The sequence below is a fragment of the Lynx canadensis genome, chromosome A3 (genome assembly GCF_007474595.2).
Source record: "Lynx canadensis isolate LIC74 chromosome A3, mLynCan4.pri.v2, whole genome shotgun sequence".
In the NCBI taxonomy this organism is placed as follows: domain Eukaryota; kingdom Metazoa; phylum Chordata; class Mammalia; order Carnivora; family Felidae; genus Lynx; species Lynx canadensis.
The window spans coordinates 86,159,752-86,180,671 of NC_044305.1; the positions used below are offsets into that span (position 1 = coordinate 86,159,752).

At 39.3% G+C, this 20,920-nt stretch overlaps 1 protein-coding gene across 11 annotated transcripts in view; it reads right to left on the reverse strand.

Moving 5' to 3' along the window:
• Positions 1–20,920, reverse strand: part of AAK1 (AP2 associated kinase 1) — a 173,353-nt gene that overhangs the window by 68,505 nt on the left and 83,928 nt on the right. For all 11 annotated transcript variants that reach the window (XM_030310755.1, XM_032592657.1, XM_032592658.1 and 8 more), the window contains exons 4-5: positions 3,905–4,013; positions 2,005–2,147 (exon numbers count right to left, since the gene is read on the reverse strand). In XM_030310755.1, coding sequence (XP_030166615.1) covers positions 2,005–2,147; positions 3,905–4,013 — 252 coding nt within the window. The remainder of the gene's footprint in view (positions 1–2,004; positions 2,148–3,904; positions 4,014–20,920) is intronic.

Genomic DNA, 20,920 nt, shown 5'->3' on the forward strand with positions numbered 1-20,920 from the left:
AGAAGATCCCAACTTGCGTTACCTGGTCCCGCGACCCGATCGTACGTTAAGCAGCTTGATAACTCTGCTTGTTCATCACTTTGTTCTACAAAGTTCTGTATTTCACCTGTCTCTGTTTCAAATCTAAACATTTCATTTGTTTCATTTATATCCTGTCACCAATACCAAAGCATCTGGGAAGTAGGAACCGTATTATACCGTGTTACTGTACCCCGTTCCACAGAATTATGTACTTGTACTCTGCTAGGCTCATAATACTCGCTGAAATGTATTCTCCCTTTCCTACTAGAAAAAGGGCTGACTGTGGGTAGAGGGACACTGGAGGAGGCTATCTAAGGCTTTTGAAGTTATGTACCTATCTTCCCTTAAGCTCACTGCTTTACTACAGAAACGCCGGGATGTAAGTACCACGTTACACTAACCGGGATGGCTAAAATAAAAAAGGACGGTAAGGGTTGGTGAGGATGTGGAGAAAACGGCACCCTCATGTGTTGCTGGTGGCAGAGAAACAGCACAGCCACTCTACAAAACAGTTTGGCAGTTCCCCAGAGAGTTAACCGTAGTTACCACACGACCCAACAATTCCACCTCTAGGTAGATGCTCGAGAGAACGGACCTGTGCCCACTTAAAACAGGTACACAGGTGTTCACAGTCTCGTTCGGAATATCCAAGGTCAAAACAACTCAAATGTCCATCAGTGACCAGATAAACAAAATGTAGTCTATCTACACTGTGAATATCATGCCATGAGAAGAAATGAAGTGGTGCTACACGCTGCAACACTGATAAGCCTTGACAACATCATTACGTTAGGTGAAAGACGTCAGACACGAGAGGCCTCTTACTGAATGAAGCCGTTTATATGAAATGCACAGAACAGGCAACAGAAAGCAGATTAGTGTTTGCCTGGGGCCGAGGTGAGGTGGGAGTGAAGAGTGACTGCTGATGGATACACACGGTTTCCTTGGGGGAGACGAAATGTTCTGGAATCAGATAGTGTGATGGTTACACAACCTGGTAAATACAGTAAAAGCCACTGAACTGTATGCTTTCAAAGGGTGAGTTTTATGGTATATGAATTATATCTCCATTTTTTAAAAAAAGCTAAAAAGAAAAAAAAATCCCTCAAAACAGAAATGCTGGCATGCCCCTTGTGTTCCTCAAACTTTAAAACACACAAAACCCACCCAGGGCGATTATTAAGCTATGAGTTCCTGGGCTTCCCTGACACCACCATAAAAATTATAGCCCAACAGATTCAGTGCAGAATCCAGTAGCCTGCATTTAACAAGTACACCAGGGGCTGCTGATATAAGTTATTAGCCATGAAGCGTGTTTCTCAAAACACAGGGATAATGAAAAGAAATTGTAATTTAGAATCAGAAGAGCTAGCTTCACATTCTGGTGCTGCTCCTTCCCGGTTGTATGACCTCAGTCAAGTCATGTGACCTGAGTTTCCTTGATTATACAATGTAAAGAGTGCGCATAAAGCGTCTAGTAGGGTACATGGCACATGTCAGTGAATCCTAACCGGGTGCCAATGCCATTCAACAAATGCTGTCAAATGACTAGAATAGGAAAGGCCGGTTACAAGGAGATGGTAATTAGTAGAACAAAATTTTTAAATAATCACTTAATGGATTTTGCAAAATACAAGAGAGACTTTAAAAACCAAGCATCACTGTTCACAAACCATTTAAATGAGCATATTATTTTCTATAACCCTGGAAAAGTAAAACTGGGACTCTATCAGGAAAAACAAGAACAGCATGTATTCAGGCAGATGATTATAAAGAATTTCTAAAGGCTACCTAAGTAATAAAAGTGATACCTGTTTTATACTTTCTTTATTTTAATTTCTATTTTCTCTCCCCAGGCAGAATGTAAGACATGTAAGGTTTCCATGCCTGAAGCTTCTCTCACATGCCCAAAGCATCTCCCCCATCCCCGGGGCAGATGGAAAATACCCTGAACACACTTCATGAAACAGTGCGGCCTGTTACCTTCAGGTCACGGTGGATAATAGGAGTTTTGCACTGGTGCAGGCGGGCAACGGCTTCACAGGTGTCACAAAATATCTGGAGCACTTCATTCTCTGTAAAACCTGTCTGCAGGCGCTGATTCATCAAGTTGACCACCTGGCCTCCTGGAGGGGACACAGAGCAAGGGAGAGGTTAGAAACACTCAGACTCACGACTTACCCAAGACAATGAACGGCTGTCCACAGAGAAGCAACCTGGCCCAAGGTATCAGAGCTGATTGCTGGCTGAGGCACCCAAGTGTCTTGGTTCCCGGGCCCATATTTGTCTTCTTGCGATCCAGTGCCTCTTCTAACACATCAAAAACAGTCTATTTTATAAAGCACTCCAGACGTGAGCTGCCTTCATTACATCTTCAAGATTAGTAGAAGCGACAATATGGTCCTGCTATAACCACTTGGGTCTACTGTCCCCATTTGTATGAGATGAGGCCCCAAGGTTCAACCTGTCATATCTTTTAGTAGGAATCAGACTACATAATAGACTCCAAGAGCAAGAAGAAGACAGCTTTTTATTTATTTTTTTTATTTAAAAAAAAAAAAGTTTTTTTTAACGTTTATTTATTTTTGAGACAGAGACAGAGCATGAACGGGGGAAGGTCAGAGAGAGAGGGAGACACAGAATCTGAAGCAGGCTCCAGGCTCTGAGCTGTCAGCACAGAGCTCGACGCGGGGCTCGAACTCACGGACCGCGAGATCATGACCTGAGCCGAAATCGGACGCTTAACCGACCGAGCCACCCAGGCGCCCCAGAAGACAGCTTTTTAGCCTGTGCTTTAGGAATGGCGTGGTATCTCTGGCTTCATTAACTACTTGCTGCCAAGAATGTAGAAATGCTACCCCAACATTTATTCTCCAGGACAGTAAGATTGATGACCTCACTTACAAAATTATCCAGATCCCTGGATGCTCCTACTGCCACGTCTCTAAATATTTTAACACCCAAAAGGGAATGGACAGGATGAAACAAACTGTCAAGTTCAAATTTGGTAGTATTTTATAAAATCAGCTTAAGAGTTCTTACAGGACAGGCTAAAATTATTGATTAACATCACATTTTGAGGGTTAACAACATATTTAACTTACGGTCAGTATCTTTAAAGGCAAGGAAAATGTCAGTGGAAGTAAGGATGATTATAAAACAGGGCACCAAACAGGAGACAGTGACCCAAGCCTATAAGTGGCAGCTGCTTAAGCCAAAAAAAAGTCAAACCTCCAGGCTGGCTGTTTGAAACGCAGTCAAATCTGAATCAATTCATGCTACAGTCTGGATTTCCGGAGATAAATGTGGCTTGAAACTCCAAGCTTTCAACTACTTAACTCTACTGGTAACAGCAGCATCGTTTGAATGGAGCCTTACTGGCAATTACAGCTTGCAAGCAAGGAGAGGAAAGGTCATTTCCATTAGACGAAAAGGATTATGTCCCACCCACCCCCTCCCCAACACAAGGTGGTGTGGGTGGAGAAGAGAACACAGGAGGGAGGGAGTTGAGAGGCTGAATCGTTTCTTCAGTCCATCTGGAGTTGGGTCTTTATTATGTGCCTTCATCACTTGTTTTAAAGCATCACAAATAACACATTCATTCTCCCCCTCATCCTTTCTCATTCATACACAAGCACCAAACCTTCCTAAATCTAACAAAAAGGGAGTTTTGTATTATCCACCATTTCAAATTGTTTGCCACCATAAGAATAACCAAGACGTGACAGCATGCTCTGCATCTTTTAGCCTCATAGTTTCTACATCTTTAAAACCACAACAACATACATTAGGGCACAGTGCACATTAACTGAAATGACCCCCATGCCCTTGACAATCAAAGTTCCAGAGCAATGTGAGCTTAAGGTATGGGTCATATACTCACCCCTACAGAAGTCCATCAGAATGAGCACTTCCCATACATCACCACTGCTCACGTTGTTGATACTGGAGTCAATGTAGCCCACAATGTTCTTGTGCCCCGACAGGTCTCTCTGTAAAGAAGAGTAGAGAAATACAGTATTAGTTACAGATACCAATACAGACAAAATGAGCCAGTCAGTTCCATTAGCACAGATAATTTAAATACAAATTTAAATACTGAGCCTGGGTGGCTCAGTCGGTTAAGCATCCGACTTCGGCTCAGGTCATGATCTCACAGTCCGTGAGTTCGAGCCCTGCGTCAGGCTCTGTGCTGACGGCTCAGAGCCTGGAGCCTGCTTCAGATTCTGTGTCTCCCTCTCTCTCTGCCCCTCCCCTGCTCATGCTCTGTCTCTCTGTGTCTTAAAAATAAATAAAAACATTAAAAAAAAAATTCGGGAAGAGGGGAGTGGAAAAAGAAGTGGTTCTATGAGTCACCATACAAACATGGCAGTTTAGACCATAAAAACGGTAACTACCACCACACTAACCAGAGATTTGGCTGCTTAGAGTGATAAATAAAGTCTCTTTTAATTTGAAATTATATACCAAGACAAGAAGAAATCTCATAGTATCAAATGAATATACCTGAACTCTGAGCATCAAAGTTAAAACTCATTAGAACTTTCCACTGAGTGAAGGAGTAAGAATGACTGTTGCCTCAGAAAGGTAGACAAAAACAGAAATGTGACACTGGAACTAACAGTGGAAAGTCACTGGAGCCCTATGAGAGAACAGTTTCAGAGAAGGGATGGGATGGGGGTGGTGGGGAGAGCAGAAAAGGACTTGCAAAGAGTTGAGCACATAGAGCTGGTGACTACAAATCAGTCCTCTAGAACATCTCGTGCTTCAGAGAGGAACAGCATGGAGAAAAGGAATTCTTAGGATGGGAAAGAAGTGAGCCTGGGAGAGTGGAAGCAGCCAGGAGCAGAAACCTTTAGCATATAGGAGAGGACAAAGGATAACTGCTGGAACCAAGTCCTGCAGGAAGAAGGGGCAGGGACTGAGAGCACTGTTAAAGGGACTGGTCTTAGAAAGAAGAGCAGGAAGGAAACAAAGATGGATATGTATACTGGTTTACAGCTGGAGAAAAGGGAATTTCATTGAGTTCCGATCTATTGTTCTGTTTTTGGTAGAGAGCGAGACCACGTTTGCAGTGTAAGGGAATGAGAAAGAAGCTTGATGAGAGAAATAAAAGGCTTCGAGCAACTACTCTGGATAACAGACAAGGGAGATGATGAAGCAGAAAAGCGGTCTCTCTTCTTCAAGTTCCTCCACAACAGAAAATGACTTCAGGGTTCATGTCACAAGGCCTGTTCTTCCCGCTGCTTTTCAGTCTCATCACCAACTCTTCAAAAACTTGATTTCGTTTACACAGTCTGGGAAGTAGGAAGAACTGGAGAGAAGTTTTTGAAGCCAAAATAGAGCAGAAGATCATGTTCTCCAAATGTTCACAAGAGGAATGAAAAACTAATGTTTCCACATTAGTAATTCATCTACATTTAACTGTTTGAAAAAGAATCAGCAGTGTTACCTCTGATTTGTCTCACCCCAAGAGGAATAATAAAAAATCAGGAAGGAAAAAAAGCATTTGGTAGAGCCAAGAGGAGGTCAAGAGCTATTAGAAGACCCAAACTGGATAATTAACATCTGCAGATGGCATCCTAGAACAGTTGCCAAGCTGTCTGCTGATCAGTTCAAGCCCAAATTCCTGTTCATTTGTCTTCTGCAGAGTTCCTGAGATATGTCCAAGCAGAAAAGATCTCCTCTTTGGAGAGAGACGATGGAACTCACTTTTAACGACTTGATGACACAGCAGCATCTCAGATTTTACAGTAAAACCTCACTAGTCTGTAACTGATGGAGAAGATCAATTTGAATGGATGTGAAATGCAGAAAAGGTCAGAAGAAAAATCTTACCGCAAAGTGAGACTGACTCACACAGGGGGTACACTGCTCAGTTCTCCATATTAATAGGCCAGAGGAGGTCCAAGATTCCCCGACTTTCATTACAAGCCCGGTCCTAGGCTCAGAGAACAGAAATGGACATAGAGGTATGGGATGGAACCCACATGGTATTGGAGCTCAAGGCCTCAGGAAAAGACAGGATATAGGGAAGATGCCTTGATGCCCTTGGCTACAATTATTATTTGTGGTATTGAGATAAAAGTCTATATGATGAACCTAAGTCAAAACCTGATTTTTAGGGGAGTGGGAAATGTTCAGTTAAATTACAGATCGGAGGGGCGCCTGGGTGGCGCAGTCGGTTAAGCGTCCGACTTCAGCCAGGTCACGATCTCGCGGTCCGTGAGTTCGAGCCCCGCGTCAGGCTCTGGGCTGATGGCTCAGAGCCTGGAGCCTGCTTTCGATTCTGTGTCTCCCTCTCTCTCTGCCCCTCCCCCGTTCATGCTCTGTCTCTCTCTGTCCCCAAAATAAGTAAACGTTGAAAAAATAAAATGAAACTTATTAAAAAAAAAAAAAAATTACAGATCGGATCAGTTTATATTTCACAATTTAATCAGTGATAAGTCTAAGGACTTTGAGTTGTTATTTTAAACCTTATTTTTAAACTAACGTTATATAGGGAGTTCCTGGGAGGCTCAGTCAGTAAAGCATCTGACTCTTGATTTGGGCTCAAGTCATGATCTCATGGTTTGCAGAGTTGAGTCCTGCATCAGGCTCTGCGCTGGCAGATTCTCGCTCTTCCTCTCTCTCTGCCCCTCCCTGGCTCACTCATGCTCTTTCTCTCTCAAAATAAATAAATAAAATTCATATATATAATGTATGTACATATACATATATACATATATGTGTAATATATACACACATATACATATATGTGTAATATATACATATATGATATACATACATATATAATACACACATACACACACACACATACATAAAGAATGGGAAAAGAAATATGTGCAAATCATACACATGATAAGGATCCAGTATCCAGACTATAAAGAAGCCTTAAAGCTCAACAATAAAGAGGCAACACAATGTAAAAACTGGTAAAGGATCTGAATGTAAATTTCTCCAAAGAGCATATACAAATGGCTGATAGGCACATGAAAAGATGCTCAACGCCATTAATCACTTGGAAAACACAAATCAAAACCATAATGAGATATCACTCTACAACCACGAGGATGACTATAATTAAAAACAGAAATAATAAAAAATGTTGGCAAGGATGTGGAGACTTGGACCTTCATACATTGCTGATAGAATATAAAATAGTGCAGCTTCTGTGGAAAATGGTTTGGCATTTTCTCAAAGAGTAGAGTTACCACTTGACCCAACAATTTCACTTCTGTGTATATACCCAAGGGAAATGAAATATCATATTCACACAAAAATTTGAACACAAATGTCCTTAGCAGCATTATTCATAATACTAAAAAGCAGAAACAACCCCAATGTCCATTAGGATATACAAAATGTTATATATACATAGAATGGAATATGACGTCGCCAAAAAGGGTTAAATATACCCACTTTCAATGACACGTTTTTTAGTTGCATCACCATTTTGGCTGCTCCCATGTAAATGCTTTGCTTTGCCTATATCCTTTTTATAAGCATGGCCCCAGTTAATACTCCAGGTGTCGTTGGACTCCTGCAGAGTAGACGAGTACTATCACCTACTATTAATTTTATTAATGTAGCTAAAAATGGTATTCTTTTTCTTTTGGCAGCCACATTACACTACATATTCATACTGAGTTAACTGACCACTAAAATACTTGAGGCTTTTTCCACTTATGCTGCTTTAAATCTCCACCTTCCCAGAACTATGCTTGTAAAGTTGTTAAAATAAAATAAAAATCCAAGTGTATGACCTTGCCTTGTTATTACATCTCATTAGAATCACTCCATTGCTTCAATTGGTAAGGATTGTTTTAGACCCTGATTCTATTGCCCAATGTAGTTGTTATATCTTCCAACTTTGTATTAGGTACATAATTGATAAGTATGTCTTCTATCTCTTTAATCAAGTTCTTTATTAAATGTAAAATAACATAAAGCTAATGGTAAGCTGCAGGGCTTTTTTCTTAGAAAGTTTCTAAGATTAATATCAAATCACTGGTCAGAAATCATTATACACAGTAGCTATTATTCCTGGCATCCAGCCTAGACTCTCCAACTTGCTCACAGATCTCTGGTGAGTGTCCTTACCCAAATGATACGATCCACAGACACTGGACCTAGTGCACAATCCTGAGCTTCCTATCCAGAAACCTTTCCAGAGAAACCATGATGTTGATATGACATGGCCTGCTCTTATCCAACCTGAAGGCTCTTTGGATCCCTGCTTATTTACCCAAGTGACTACAAAATAACTTAAAATTTTATTTTATTTTAAAAATAAAATATATTGGGGCGCCTGGGTGGCTCAGTCGGTTGGGCCTCTGACTTCGGCTCAGGTCATGATCTCATGGTTCGTGGGTTCGAGCCCTGCATCAGGCTCTGTGCCGACAGCTCAGAGCCTGGAGCCTGCTTTAAATTCTGTGTCTCCCTCTCTGACCTTCCCACCCCCCTCATGCTGTCTCTCTCTCTCTCTCTCAAAAATAAATAAACATTAAAAAATTATTTTAAATAAGTAATACATTAACATTCAAAAAGAAAGAAATATATAGTAGGAAATTATTTTCTACTCCAATACTCATCCCCTATAAGGAACCCTCCCTTCCTCCCTTTTACCCTCCCTCTATCTCTCCTTCTCCCTCATCTTTTCAGTGTTTTGTTCAGGCAAATCCAAACAGTATGTATTACGTATGTACACACACACACACACACACACACACACACACACACACACAAACCTTTTCTTACACAAAAAATAGCATCAAAGCATCTTTTTTTTTTTAATTTTTTTTTTAACGTTTATTTATTTTTGAGACAGAGAGAGACAGAGCATGAACGGGGGAGGGTCACAGAGAGAGGCAGACACAGAATCTGAAACAGGCTCCAGGCTCTGAGCTGTCTGCACAGAGCCCGACGCGGGGCTCGAACTCACGGACCGCGAGATCATGACCTGAGCCGAAGTCGGCCGCTTAACCAAGCCACCCAGGCGCCCCTCAAAGCATCTTTTATACGTTCCAGATTCTTGTCCCCCATCTATCTCGATGTCCCTACTGTACGCATTCTACCTTTCTCCCTTTTAGGAATATGGAAACATTTTCCTGCCTCAAATCTTTTGATATCTCTTTTGTTGAAAGAAGGTCTGCAAACATGACTGGTGGCACCTCAGTGTCCTCACTATCAAGCTCGCTGCGGATGTAACCTGTCTGGGCCAGGAGATGTGAACACAGAACAGCACTTGATCCATCTTGAGCTAGAGATCTTATCCCTTTAAGTCTGAAGATAATTAATCTTTTCCTGCCTTTAGGCAAAGGAACCTGAAGCCCAAAACCCAACTTCCAACTGTTCATCAGAAACCAAAATCCTTTTGGTTTCATCAGGGCACATATCCCAGATGTACCCAAAGACTCATACCACACTCTGGTAAAGGCACATAGCATTTGTCAAAATTAAATGTCTCTAGTGAAACCACTGATCATTCTTGAGTTTGGGTGAGATGTGGGTATATATCCTTACTCTGGGGTAAGTGCAGAGAGGACTCTGCTTCTTTGATCATTAACACATAAGCTTTAGTATGTTATGAAGCACATTATCCCTTCCAGCTCCTTTCACAATCCTGACACCATTTGAGAGAGGAAGGGCTAGGGTATGGCCTTTATTGCACAGAAGTCTGAGCCTAGAGGGTTAAAGACATCATGTGGGGCTTTTGATTAAAAATGGTAGGAAAAAAACTGTAAGTAAGTTGAATACTTGCTTTAATCTCTGCTTCCTTCTAAAGCCTTACTACATGTTGTAATGAATTTGTTTTTTAAAAAGCATAAACTGAAGACTTCCATTTCCGGGAAAATGGAGATGTATTTTCGCCTATTCTTCCTTCTAAGAACAACTAAACACTCTGGGCACTAGTATACATTTTAAAAAGCATAACAAAAAGGGTCTGAAATGTGGACAGAAAGCAGACAGACTAGAAACTTTGGAACCCAAGGAATGAGATGATGGTGAGCTCTCTGTGTTATCTTCTTGTCCCATACCTCCCAGACTAGAAACTGAAGAAGCCGGCTAACTAAAAACATTAATGGGCGTAGATAAAAAAAGCCCCAGTAAAAGCCTGCTCTCTCTAGCCAAACCCAGGAAGGGGGTAGCCCGGCAAGACAGAAACGTACAGCCACTAACTACTCTACTCCAGCCAAAACCACAGAAAAAACTGCAGCCCCTCCCCACAATGTGCCAGCAAAAGCCAAGTGCAGAGCCTAGACTTCTGTCTTTGCACAAACACACGGTATATGTATAAAACATTAATATATAAAAAACATACATAAGTACATATTACATATAACACATATATCTAATATCTATATTAGATATAACATTGATTAGAATAAATATTTAAAAGTTTTACAAAAAAATGGCTAACAAGTATAGGAAAAGATGCTCAACATCACTAAGCATCATGAAAATACAAATCAAAATCACAAGGAGAGAACATTTCATGCCTATTAGGATGCCATCATTAAACAAACAAAAAATAACAAGTGCTGGCAAGAATGCGGAGATATTAGAATCCTTGTGGCACTGTTGGTGGGAATGTAAATTGGTATAGCCACTATGAAAAAAACAGAAAATTAAACACAGAATTACCATATTACCCAGCAATCCCACTTCTTGGTGTAAATCCAAAAGAATTAAAAACAGGATCTCGAAGAGATATTTGCACACCCACGTTCATTACATTATTCACACTAACCAAGGGGCAGAAGCAGCCTAAATGTCCATCGATGGATAAATGGCTAAAGAAAATGTGGCATATACATATAGTGGAATATGACTCAATCTTAAAAGAGAAAGAAATCTTGTCATTTCTACAATATGGATGAACCTCAAGAATATTACAGTAAGTGAAATAAGCCAGTCATAGAAGGACAAATACTGTATGATTCCACTTACATGAAGTATATAAACAGCTGAACTCATAGAAGCTGAGACTAGAATGGTAGTTGTCAGGAGCTGGGGCGGGAGGAGAAACGGGGAATTGCTATTCAATGGTATAAAGCTTCAGTTATACTAGATAAATAAGTTCTCCAAATCTGCTGCATAACACTGTGCCAACAGTTAATACTATACCCTTAAAAATGGTTAAGTTGCTGGGCACCTGGGGGGCTCAGTCAGGTAAGCGTCCAACTCAGAATTTTGGCTTAGGTCATACAATTTGATAGAGCCCCGCATCAGTGCAGAGCCTGCTTGGGATTCTCTCTCTCCTCTCTCTCTGATCCTCCCCCTGCACTCACGCACCCATGCTCGCTCTCTCACGCTCTCAAAATACATAAATATTTTAAGAAACGGTTAAGATGGTAAATTTTAAGTTGTATGGTTTTGACCACAATAAAAAAAAATATTTTTAAAAGTTAGAGTAAAATTAAAATAAAATAAAATTTAAATATTGGCTTACAAACAGAAAGATCTTCAAAATTGAAATAATAATTCCTTAGTTGATAATCTATGAAATATATCCAAATGAGTTGAAAATTTATACCCACACAAAATCTGCACACAGATGTTTATGACAGCTTTATTCACAATTGCTAACACTTGGAAGCAACCAAGATGCTCTTCAACAGACCAATGGATGAACTGTGAAATAACCATACAATGGAATATCATTCTGCTCTACAAAGAAATGAGCTATCAAACCATGAAAAGACATGGAAGAACCCAAAATGCGTATTAAGTGAAAGAAGCCAATCTGTTAAGATTACACACTGAACAATTCCAACTATACGATGTTCTGAAAAAGGCAAAACTAATAGGGCAATAAAATAAAAATCAATGGTTATCGGGTGTTGGGAGATTTGGTGGAATAAACAGGCAGAGCACAGGGGATGTCTGGAGCAGTGAAACTGTCCCATATGATACTATAATGGTAGATACATGCTATACATTTGTCAAACCCCTAATACAATTCCAAACTCAATGTACAATACCAAGAGTAAACCTTAATATAAACTATAGACTCTAGGTGATAATGATATGTCAATGTGTCAACTCCCACCTCAAGTATCTAGGAAAAGAAGAACAAAATAAACCTAGGGTGCCTGGGTGGCTCAGCTGGTTAAGCATCCGACTTTGGCTCAGGTCATGATCTCATGGGTCATGAGCTCAAGCCCAGCGTTCGGCTCTACACTGACACCTCAGAGCCTGGTGCCTGCTTCAGATCTGTGCCTCCCTCTCTCTCTGCCCCACCCTCACTTACACTCTGTCTCTCTCTTTCTCTCTCAAAACGAAATAAACATTAAATCAATCAATCAATCAATCAATCAATCAATCAATCAACCCAGAGCAAAAAGAGAGAAATAATAAATATAAGAATAAAAATCAATGAAGTAAAAAATGAAAAAATAGAGAAATCAGTAAAACAAAGAGATGGTCCTTTGAAAACATCAATTGGCAAATCTCTAGCAATACCAATAAAAAAAGAAATACAAGATATAAGTTATCAATAACAGGAACGAATCAGGGGATATTGCCATAGACGTGGCACACATCAACAGATAATACAAGAATATCACTAACAACTAACTCTACATGCATACATTTGACTTAAATGAAATGGACCAATTCCTCAAAAATACAAGCTATCACAATTTACCCAATATAAAATGGATAATCTGAATAGCCCCATAACTGGTTTTTTTTGTTTTTATTTTTGTTTTTATAATTTATTGTCAAGTTAGCTAACATACAGGGTGCTCTTGGCTTCAGGAGTAGATTCCTATGATTCTTCACTTATATACAACACCCAGTGCTTATCTCAACAACTGCCCTCCTCAGTGCCCATCACCCATTTTTCCCCACCCCCCATAACCCCCAACCCCCATCAACCATCAGTTTATTCTCTGTATTTAAGAGTCGCTTATGGTTTGCCTCCCTCTCTGTATATAACTTATTTTTCCTTCCCTTCCCCTATGGCCCTCTGTTAGGTTTCTCAAATTACACATATGAGTGAAAACATATGATATCTGTCTTTCTCTGACTGGTTTATTTCATTTAGCATAGTACCCTCCAGTTCCATCCATATTGTTGCAAATGGCAAAATTTTATTTTATTTTTCATCGCTGAGTAGTATTCCATTGCATATATATACCGCATCTTCTTTATCCATTCATTAGTTGATGGACATTCATGAATAGCCTTATAACTATTAAGGAAACTGAATTTGTAACTTAATAACTCCCAAAAAAGAAATCCCCAGGCCCAGATGGTTTCACTGGAGAATTCCAACAAATGCTTAAGGAAGAATAAACACCAATTCTACAAAATCTCTCTTCCACAAAACAGAAGAGAAGGGTACACTTCCTAACTCATGTTATAAATCCAGAATTACCCTAATACCAAAACCAGAAAAAGCTGAATAAAACCAAATATCTGTATGCCATTATCCCTCATGATTATAGATGTAAAAATCCTAACCAAAATATTCACAAATAGAATTCAAAAACATAATAAAAATAATTATAGGCCATGACCAAGCGGGGATTATTGCAGGGATATAAGGCTGATTCAATATTTGAAAATCAGTAAATACAATGCCCTATATTAAAGCTAAATAAGAAAAATCATGAGCATATCAATCAATGCAGAAAAAATATTTAACAAATTTCAACTCCCATTCATGGTAAAAAAAAAAAAAAAACCTCTTAGAAAAATAGGAATAGAGGGAAACTTCCTCAAATTTATTTTTTTTAATGTATTTTTAAAAACTACAGGGGCACCTGAGTGGCTCAGTTGGTTGAGGTCATGATTTCAGGTCAGGCCATGATCTTATGGTTCATGGGTTTGATCCTTGCATCAGGCTCTGCGCTGACAGCTTGGAGCCTGCTTGGGATGCTCTCTCTGTCCCTCTCTCTCTGCCCTTCACCCAGGCGCTCTTTCTCTCTCTCTCTCTCTCTCTCTCTCTCTCTCTCTCTCTCTCTTAAAATAAATAAATATTAAAGAAAAAATCTTAGGCATGCCTGAATGGCTCAGTTGGTTAAGTGTCCGACTCTTAGTTTCAGCTCAGGTCATGATCTTGCAGTTTTGTGAGTTCAAGTCCCCCATCAGGCTCTGTGCTGGCAGTATGGAGCCTGCTTGGGATTCTCCCTCTCTCTCTCTGCCTCTCCCCCACTCATGCTGTCTCTAACTCTCTCAAAATAAATAAACTTTAAAAATAAAAAAAAATAAAGAAAAAATTTTAAAAACTACAGCTAACCATATGCTTAATTGTGAAAGTCTTCTTTCCTCCTAAGACTTGGGAAGAAGACAAGGATGTCCACTACACCATTGTTACTCAGCATAGTACTGCAAATTCTAGCCAATGCAATTAAGGCTAGAAAAGGAAATTAAAAGGATGCAGATTAGAAAGGAAGAAATAAAACTGCCTCTCTATGCAGATGACACAATGGTCTATATAGAAAATCCTAAGTAATCTAGAAAAAAATTCAAGAAGTAGTAAACAAGTTCAGCAAGGTTAAAGGATACAAGATAAATACAGAATAATCAATTGGTTTTCTACATACTAGTAATAAACACAGGGACACCAAAATGAAAAATCCAATACCATTTATAATCACTCAAAACAAAACAAAGAAAACCTATGTATAAATCTAAGAACATGTACAAATCCTACATAACACTGATGAAAAAAAAAAATCAAAGATGCAAATAAGTGGAGAGATGCACCATGTTCATTTATCGGAAAACTACACAGAAAAGATGTCAATTCTCCCCAAGTTCATAAAAAGGTTTAATGGATTTCCTATCAAAATACTTGCCAGATATTCTGTAGATAAAGATTATTCTAAAATTTATATGAAAAGGCAAAAGAACTAGAATAGGTAAAACAATTTTAGAAAGAAAAAAAAAGAAGTAATTGGAATCAGTCTGATTTCAAGACTTATTATAAAGCTACAGTAATGAAGGTTGTGTGGTACTGGTGGAGGGACAGACATATAGATTAATGGAACAGCATAAAGAAGGGTCTGGAGATGGACCCTCACAAATACGCCCAACTGAGTTCTGACAAACATATTCAATGGAGGAAAGACAGCCTTTCAACAAAGGGTGCTAGAGCAAATGGAGACCCATAGGCAAAAAAAATGAACCTCAACCTAAGTCTCATACCTGCCATAAAAATTTATTCAAAATGAATCACAGACTTAAATGTAAAATGTAAAACTATAAAACTTTTAGGAAAAAAACAGGACAAAAATCTTCAGAAGCAAGGGGTAGGCAGAGTTCTTAGAAATGACACCAAAAACATGTTCCACAAAAAGGAGAAATGATAAACTGCACTTCATCAAAATTAAACATAACAAAAGAAAAACAAACACAAAGGTCTTACACATTTTAAAGCCTGATAAATAAAAAATTCAATGGCATGGCTGTAAAGCTGAGGAAATCACCAGAATGTAGAGGGGGAAAAAAAGAAAACAAAGAAATGAAAAATAAAAGGGAGAAAATAAGAAAATTAGAAAATCAATTCAGCAAGAACCAACATCTGAATAACAGCAATTTTAGGCAAAAGGAAGACAGAAAAGGAAATCACCAAATGAGACAAACTAAAATTCCTCACAGTGCAAGGATGGGAGTCTCTGGATTACATGGGAACACCATTTATTAATAAATAAAAAGTGTATACAGCAAGGTATATCATCAAGATATTTCAGAACACTGTAAACAAAAGGGAAGTTGATAAATTTCTAGGGAGAAATTTCTAGGGTCACACCCAAAGGGCCAAATATTAGAATGACTCAAGATTTCCTATGTACAACAATGAAAGCTAAACTATGGTACAGTAATGCTTCCAAGAAATATCTAAATGAAATGATTTCTAAGCCAGAATTTTTTTTTTTTTTTTTTTTTTAAATAAGATTTTACATGGGATGTCTGGGGTGGCTCAGTCAGTTGGGCGTCCGACTTCGGCTCAGGTCATGATCTCGCAGTTTGTGGGTTTGAGCCCCGCATCGGGCTCTGTGCTGACAGCTCGGAGCCTAGAGCCTGCTTCCAATTCTGTGTCTCCTTCTCTCTCTGCCCCTCCCCCACTTGTGCTCTGTCTCTCTCTATCAAAAATAAATAAACGTAAAAAATATATTTTTTTTTTAAATAAGATTTCACATGTGTGAGCATAAAATAAAGACACTTCTAGACCTCGAAGGTCTCAAAACTTTACCTACCATGCATAAGGAAGCTACCACAGGATAAGCTCCACCACAATGAGGAAGTAAAACAAAAAACGAGTCAGGAAATCTAACAAAAAAGTGAGGCAAAGGAAACGACTAAGAAATTCCAAGATAAGACTGTAAATCAGGCCTAGAGAGCAACCAATTCAAATTTCATGGAGTTAGAAGACAGATTTCTTCAAGAAGATAAAATGGGCAGAGCACATAAACGCATTTAAAAGTATTAAAAAAAATGATTTCGACAACCTAGAGAGAGTTTGGGGTTAAACTGCTGAAAAGTACACAGAGAAGACAGACAAAAAAAATGAAAAAGATCGTTAATTCCAATGGAAAGAGAGTTATATAGAAAAGGGATAGTAATCCTAGTCCACAAGAAGATTCCGCAAGAATAGTGTTTTCTTACATGTAAAAACTCATACTACTGTAACTAACACACTGCCAAAATTTAACTGCTGTTGTAGCAGAATGGAAAATGAGAATGACTGCAAGGTATTTGGGGAAAAGGGTATACAGGGGATGAAAAAGCTAAATATTTACATTCCATACCATATAATACCTAAAAGGGAGGAAAAAAAAATCAGGAGCTGGCAATATCAGCATGTTATTCAGAAACATATCAAATAAATCAACCAAAAGGGGTTGCCCCTGGAACCTTGAAATGACAGAGGACGGCCCCTCGGGGAATTGCTTGAAGTTTTTAGTAATAAGCTTAGTTCATCTATTTGAGTATTTAAGTCTTGAAAAAAACATAAACTAAAAACAACTCAAAACAGAATCTTTCACAACTATTATATGGCTGGGCCAGAATTTGAACATACATATTTGTGAGCTCTAAGGGGCCTGTGTCTTCTTAGTTCCTCTATTCCAAAGCCTGCCTAGCACAAAGCCAGCTCTCAAACATGTTTCTGAATGAGTAGGAGAAAGTTAAAGAATAGGATTACTTTCATAACACTAGAAAATGAATGAGAAGGGCACTCTAGGCAGAGGAAATAGCAGAAGCAAAGATAGGAAACGGAGTGTGTGAGACCTTAGCAAGGCAGGGACAAGGGGGAGGAGGGGCAAGGAGAAGCAGCCAGAAAACCTAATGCTGCTGAAGGGAGATGCAGTGAGGCTAGTCATTTGGAGTCGTGGGGTAGGGAAGTGGGCGCTCACTGGTGCCTGTGGACAGATCCATGTGGCCCTGAGTATGTACTTGGGGCCTTGGGGTTTTTTGTTTCGCAATGATGACAGCAACACTTCCATCAGCAAATGGTTTCTTCTCAAATGGTTTCAGCTTTTTGAAATCTAAAATAGTACCAGACTCTGTAAAATCCTGAGGTCTTTTTCACTAGCCCAACTACAGTACAGCTAGTTACTCTTAAGTAGCCCCTGAAAGGTCAACCCCACAAGGGATGGACAGGGCCAAGGAAAGCCTGATGAAATTCCTACAATGGCACCTCCACCCATTTTTTTGGACCTCTTTCTTCTCTTTATAAAACCATTAAACTCCAGGGCATAGAGAAATCATCACCTCTAGGTGAATATATGCATCTGATATTACCATTATTCATACGTTCATTTCATCCAAAGCCTACTAAGTACAGTTAACACTTGAACAACATGAGTTCAGACTGTGCAAATCCAGACATGGATTTCTTCCCCTTAAATACAGTACAGTGTGTAAATGTATTGTCCTTATGATTTTCTTTTTTTTTTCCCTATTTATTTATTTATTTATTATTTTTTTTATATATATATGAAATTTATTGACAAATTGGTTTCCATACAACACCCAGTGCTCATCCCAAAAGGTGCCCTCCTCAATACCCATCACCCACCCTCCCCTCCCTCTCACCCCCCATCAACCCTCAGTTTGTTCTCAGTTTTTAACAGTCTCTTATGCTTTGGCTCTCTCCCACTCTAACCTCTTTTTTTTTTTTTTTCCTTCCCCTCCCCCATGGGTTCCTGTTAAGTTTCTCAGGATCCACATAAGAGTGAAACCATATGGTATCTGTCTTTCTCTGTATGGCTTATTTCACTTAGCATAACACTCTCCAGTTCCATCCACGTTGCTACAAAAGGCCATATTTCATTTTTTCTCATTGCCACGTAGTATTCCATTGTGTATATAAACCACAATTTCTTTATCCATTCATCAGTTGATGGACATTTAGGCTCTTTCCATAATTTGGCTATTGTTGACAGTGCTGCTATGAACATTGGGGTACAAGTGCCCCTATGCATCAGTACTCCTGTATCCCTTGGATAAATTCCTAGCAGTGTTATTGCTGGGTCAGAGGGTAGGTCTATTTTTAATTTTCTGAGGAACCTCCACACTGCTTTCCAGAGCGGCTGCACCAATTTGCATTCCCACCAACAGTGCAAGAGGGTTCCCGTTTCTCCACATCCTCTCCAGCATCTATAGTCTCCTGATTTGTTCATTTTGGCCACTCTGACTGGCGTGAGGTGATACCTGAGTGTGGTTTTGATTTGTATTTCCCTGATGAGGAGCGACGCTGAACATCTTTTCATGTGCCTGTTGGCCATCTGGATGTCTTCTTTAGAGAAGTGTCTATTCATGTTTTCTGCCCATTTCTTCACTGGGTTATTTGTTTTTCGGGTGTGGAGTTTGGTGAGCTCTTTATAGATTTTAGATACTAGCCCTTTGTCCGATATGTCATTTGCAAATATCTTTTCCCATTCCGTTGGTTGTCTTTTAGTTTTGTTGGTTGTTTCCTTTGCTGTGCAGAAGCTTTTTATCTTCATAAGGTCCCAGTAATTCACTTTTGCTTTTAATTCCCTTGCCTTTGGGGAAGTGTCGAGTAAGAGATTGCTACGGCTGAGGTCAGAGAGGTCTTTTCCTGATTTCTCCTCTAAGGTTTTGATGGTTTCCTGTCTCACATTTAGGTCCTTTATCCATTTTGAGTTTATTTTTGTAAATGGTGTGAGAAAGTGGTCTAGTTTCAACCTTCTGCATGTTGCTGTCCAGTTCTCCCAGCACCATTTGTTAAAGAGGCTGTCTTTTTTCCATTGGATGTTCTTTCCTGCTTTGTCAAAGATGAGTTGGCCATACGTTTGTGGGTCTAGTTCTGGGGTTTCTATTCTATTCCATTGGTCTGTGTGTCTGTTTTTGTGCCAATACCATGCTGTCTTGATGATTACAGCTTTGTAGTAGAGGCTGAAGTCTGGGATTGTGATGCCTCCTGCTTTGGTCTTCTTCTTCAAAATTCCTTTGGCTATTCGGGGCCTTTTGTGGTTCCATATGAATTTTAGGATTGCTTGTTCTAGTTTCGAGAAGAATGCTGGTGCAATTTTGATTGGGATTGCATTGAATGTGTAGATAGCTTTGGGTAGTATTGACATTTTGACAATATTTATTTTTCCAATCCATGAGCAGGGAATGTCTTTCCATTTCTTTAAATCTTCTTCAATTACCTTCATAAGTTTTCTATAGTTTTCAGCATACAGATCCTTTACATCTTTGGTTAGATTTATTCCTAGGTATTTTATGCTTCTTGGTGCAATTGTGAATGGGATCAGTTTCTTTATTTGTCTTTCTGTTGCTTCGTTGTTAGTGTATAAGAATGCAACTGATTTCTGTACATTGATTTTGTATCCTGCAACTTTGCTGAATTCATGTATCAGTTCTAGCAGACTTTTGGTGGAGTCTATCGGATTTTCCATGTATAATATCATGTCGTCTGCAAAAAGCGAAAGCTTGACTTCATCTTTGCCAATTTTGATGCCTTTGATTTCCTTTTGTTGTCTGATTGCTGATGCTAGAACTTCCAGCACTATGTTAAACAACAGCGGTGAGAGTGGGCATCCCTGTCGTGTTCCTGATCTCAGGGAAAAAGCTCTCAGTTTTTCCCCGTTGAGGATGATGTTAGCTGTGGGCTTTTCATAAATGGCTTTTATGATCTTTAAGTATGTTCCTTCTATCCCGACTTTCTCAAGGGTTTTTATTACGAAAGGGTGCTGGATTTTGTCAAAGGCCTTTTCTGCATCGATTGACAGGATCATATGGTTCTTCTCTTTTTTTTTGTTAATGTGATGTATCACGTTGATTGATTTGCGAATGTTGAACCAGACCTGCATCCCAGGAATGAATCCCACTTGATCATGGTGAATAATTCTTTTTATATGCTGTTGAATTCGATTTGCTAGTATCTTATTGAGAATTTTTGCATCCATATTCATCAGGGATATTGGCCTGTAGTTCTCTTTTTTTACTGGGTCTCTGTCTGGTTTAGGAATCAAAGTAATACTGGCTTCATAGAATGAGTCTGGAAGTTTTCCTTCCCTTTCTATTTCTTGGAATAGCTTGAGAAGGATAGGTATTATCTCTGCTTTAAACGTCTGGTAGAACTCCCCTGGGAAGCCATCTGGTCCTGGACTCTTATTTGTTGGGAGATTTTTGATAACCGATTCAATTTCTTCGCTGGTTATGGGTCTGTTCAAACTTTCTATTTCCTCCTGATTGAGTTTTGGAAGAGTGTGGGTGTTCAGGAATTTGTCCATTTCTTCCAGGTTGTCCAATTTGTTGGCATATAATTTTTCATAGTATTCCCTGAGAATTGTTTGTATCTCTCAGGGATTGGTTGTAATAATTCCATTTTCATTCATGATTTTATCTATTTGGGTCATCTCCCTTTTCTTTTTGAGAAGCCTGGCTAGCGGTTTGTCAATTTTGTTTATTT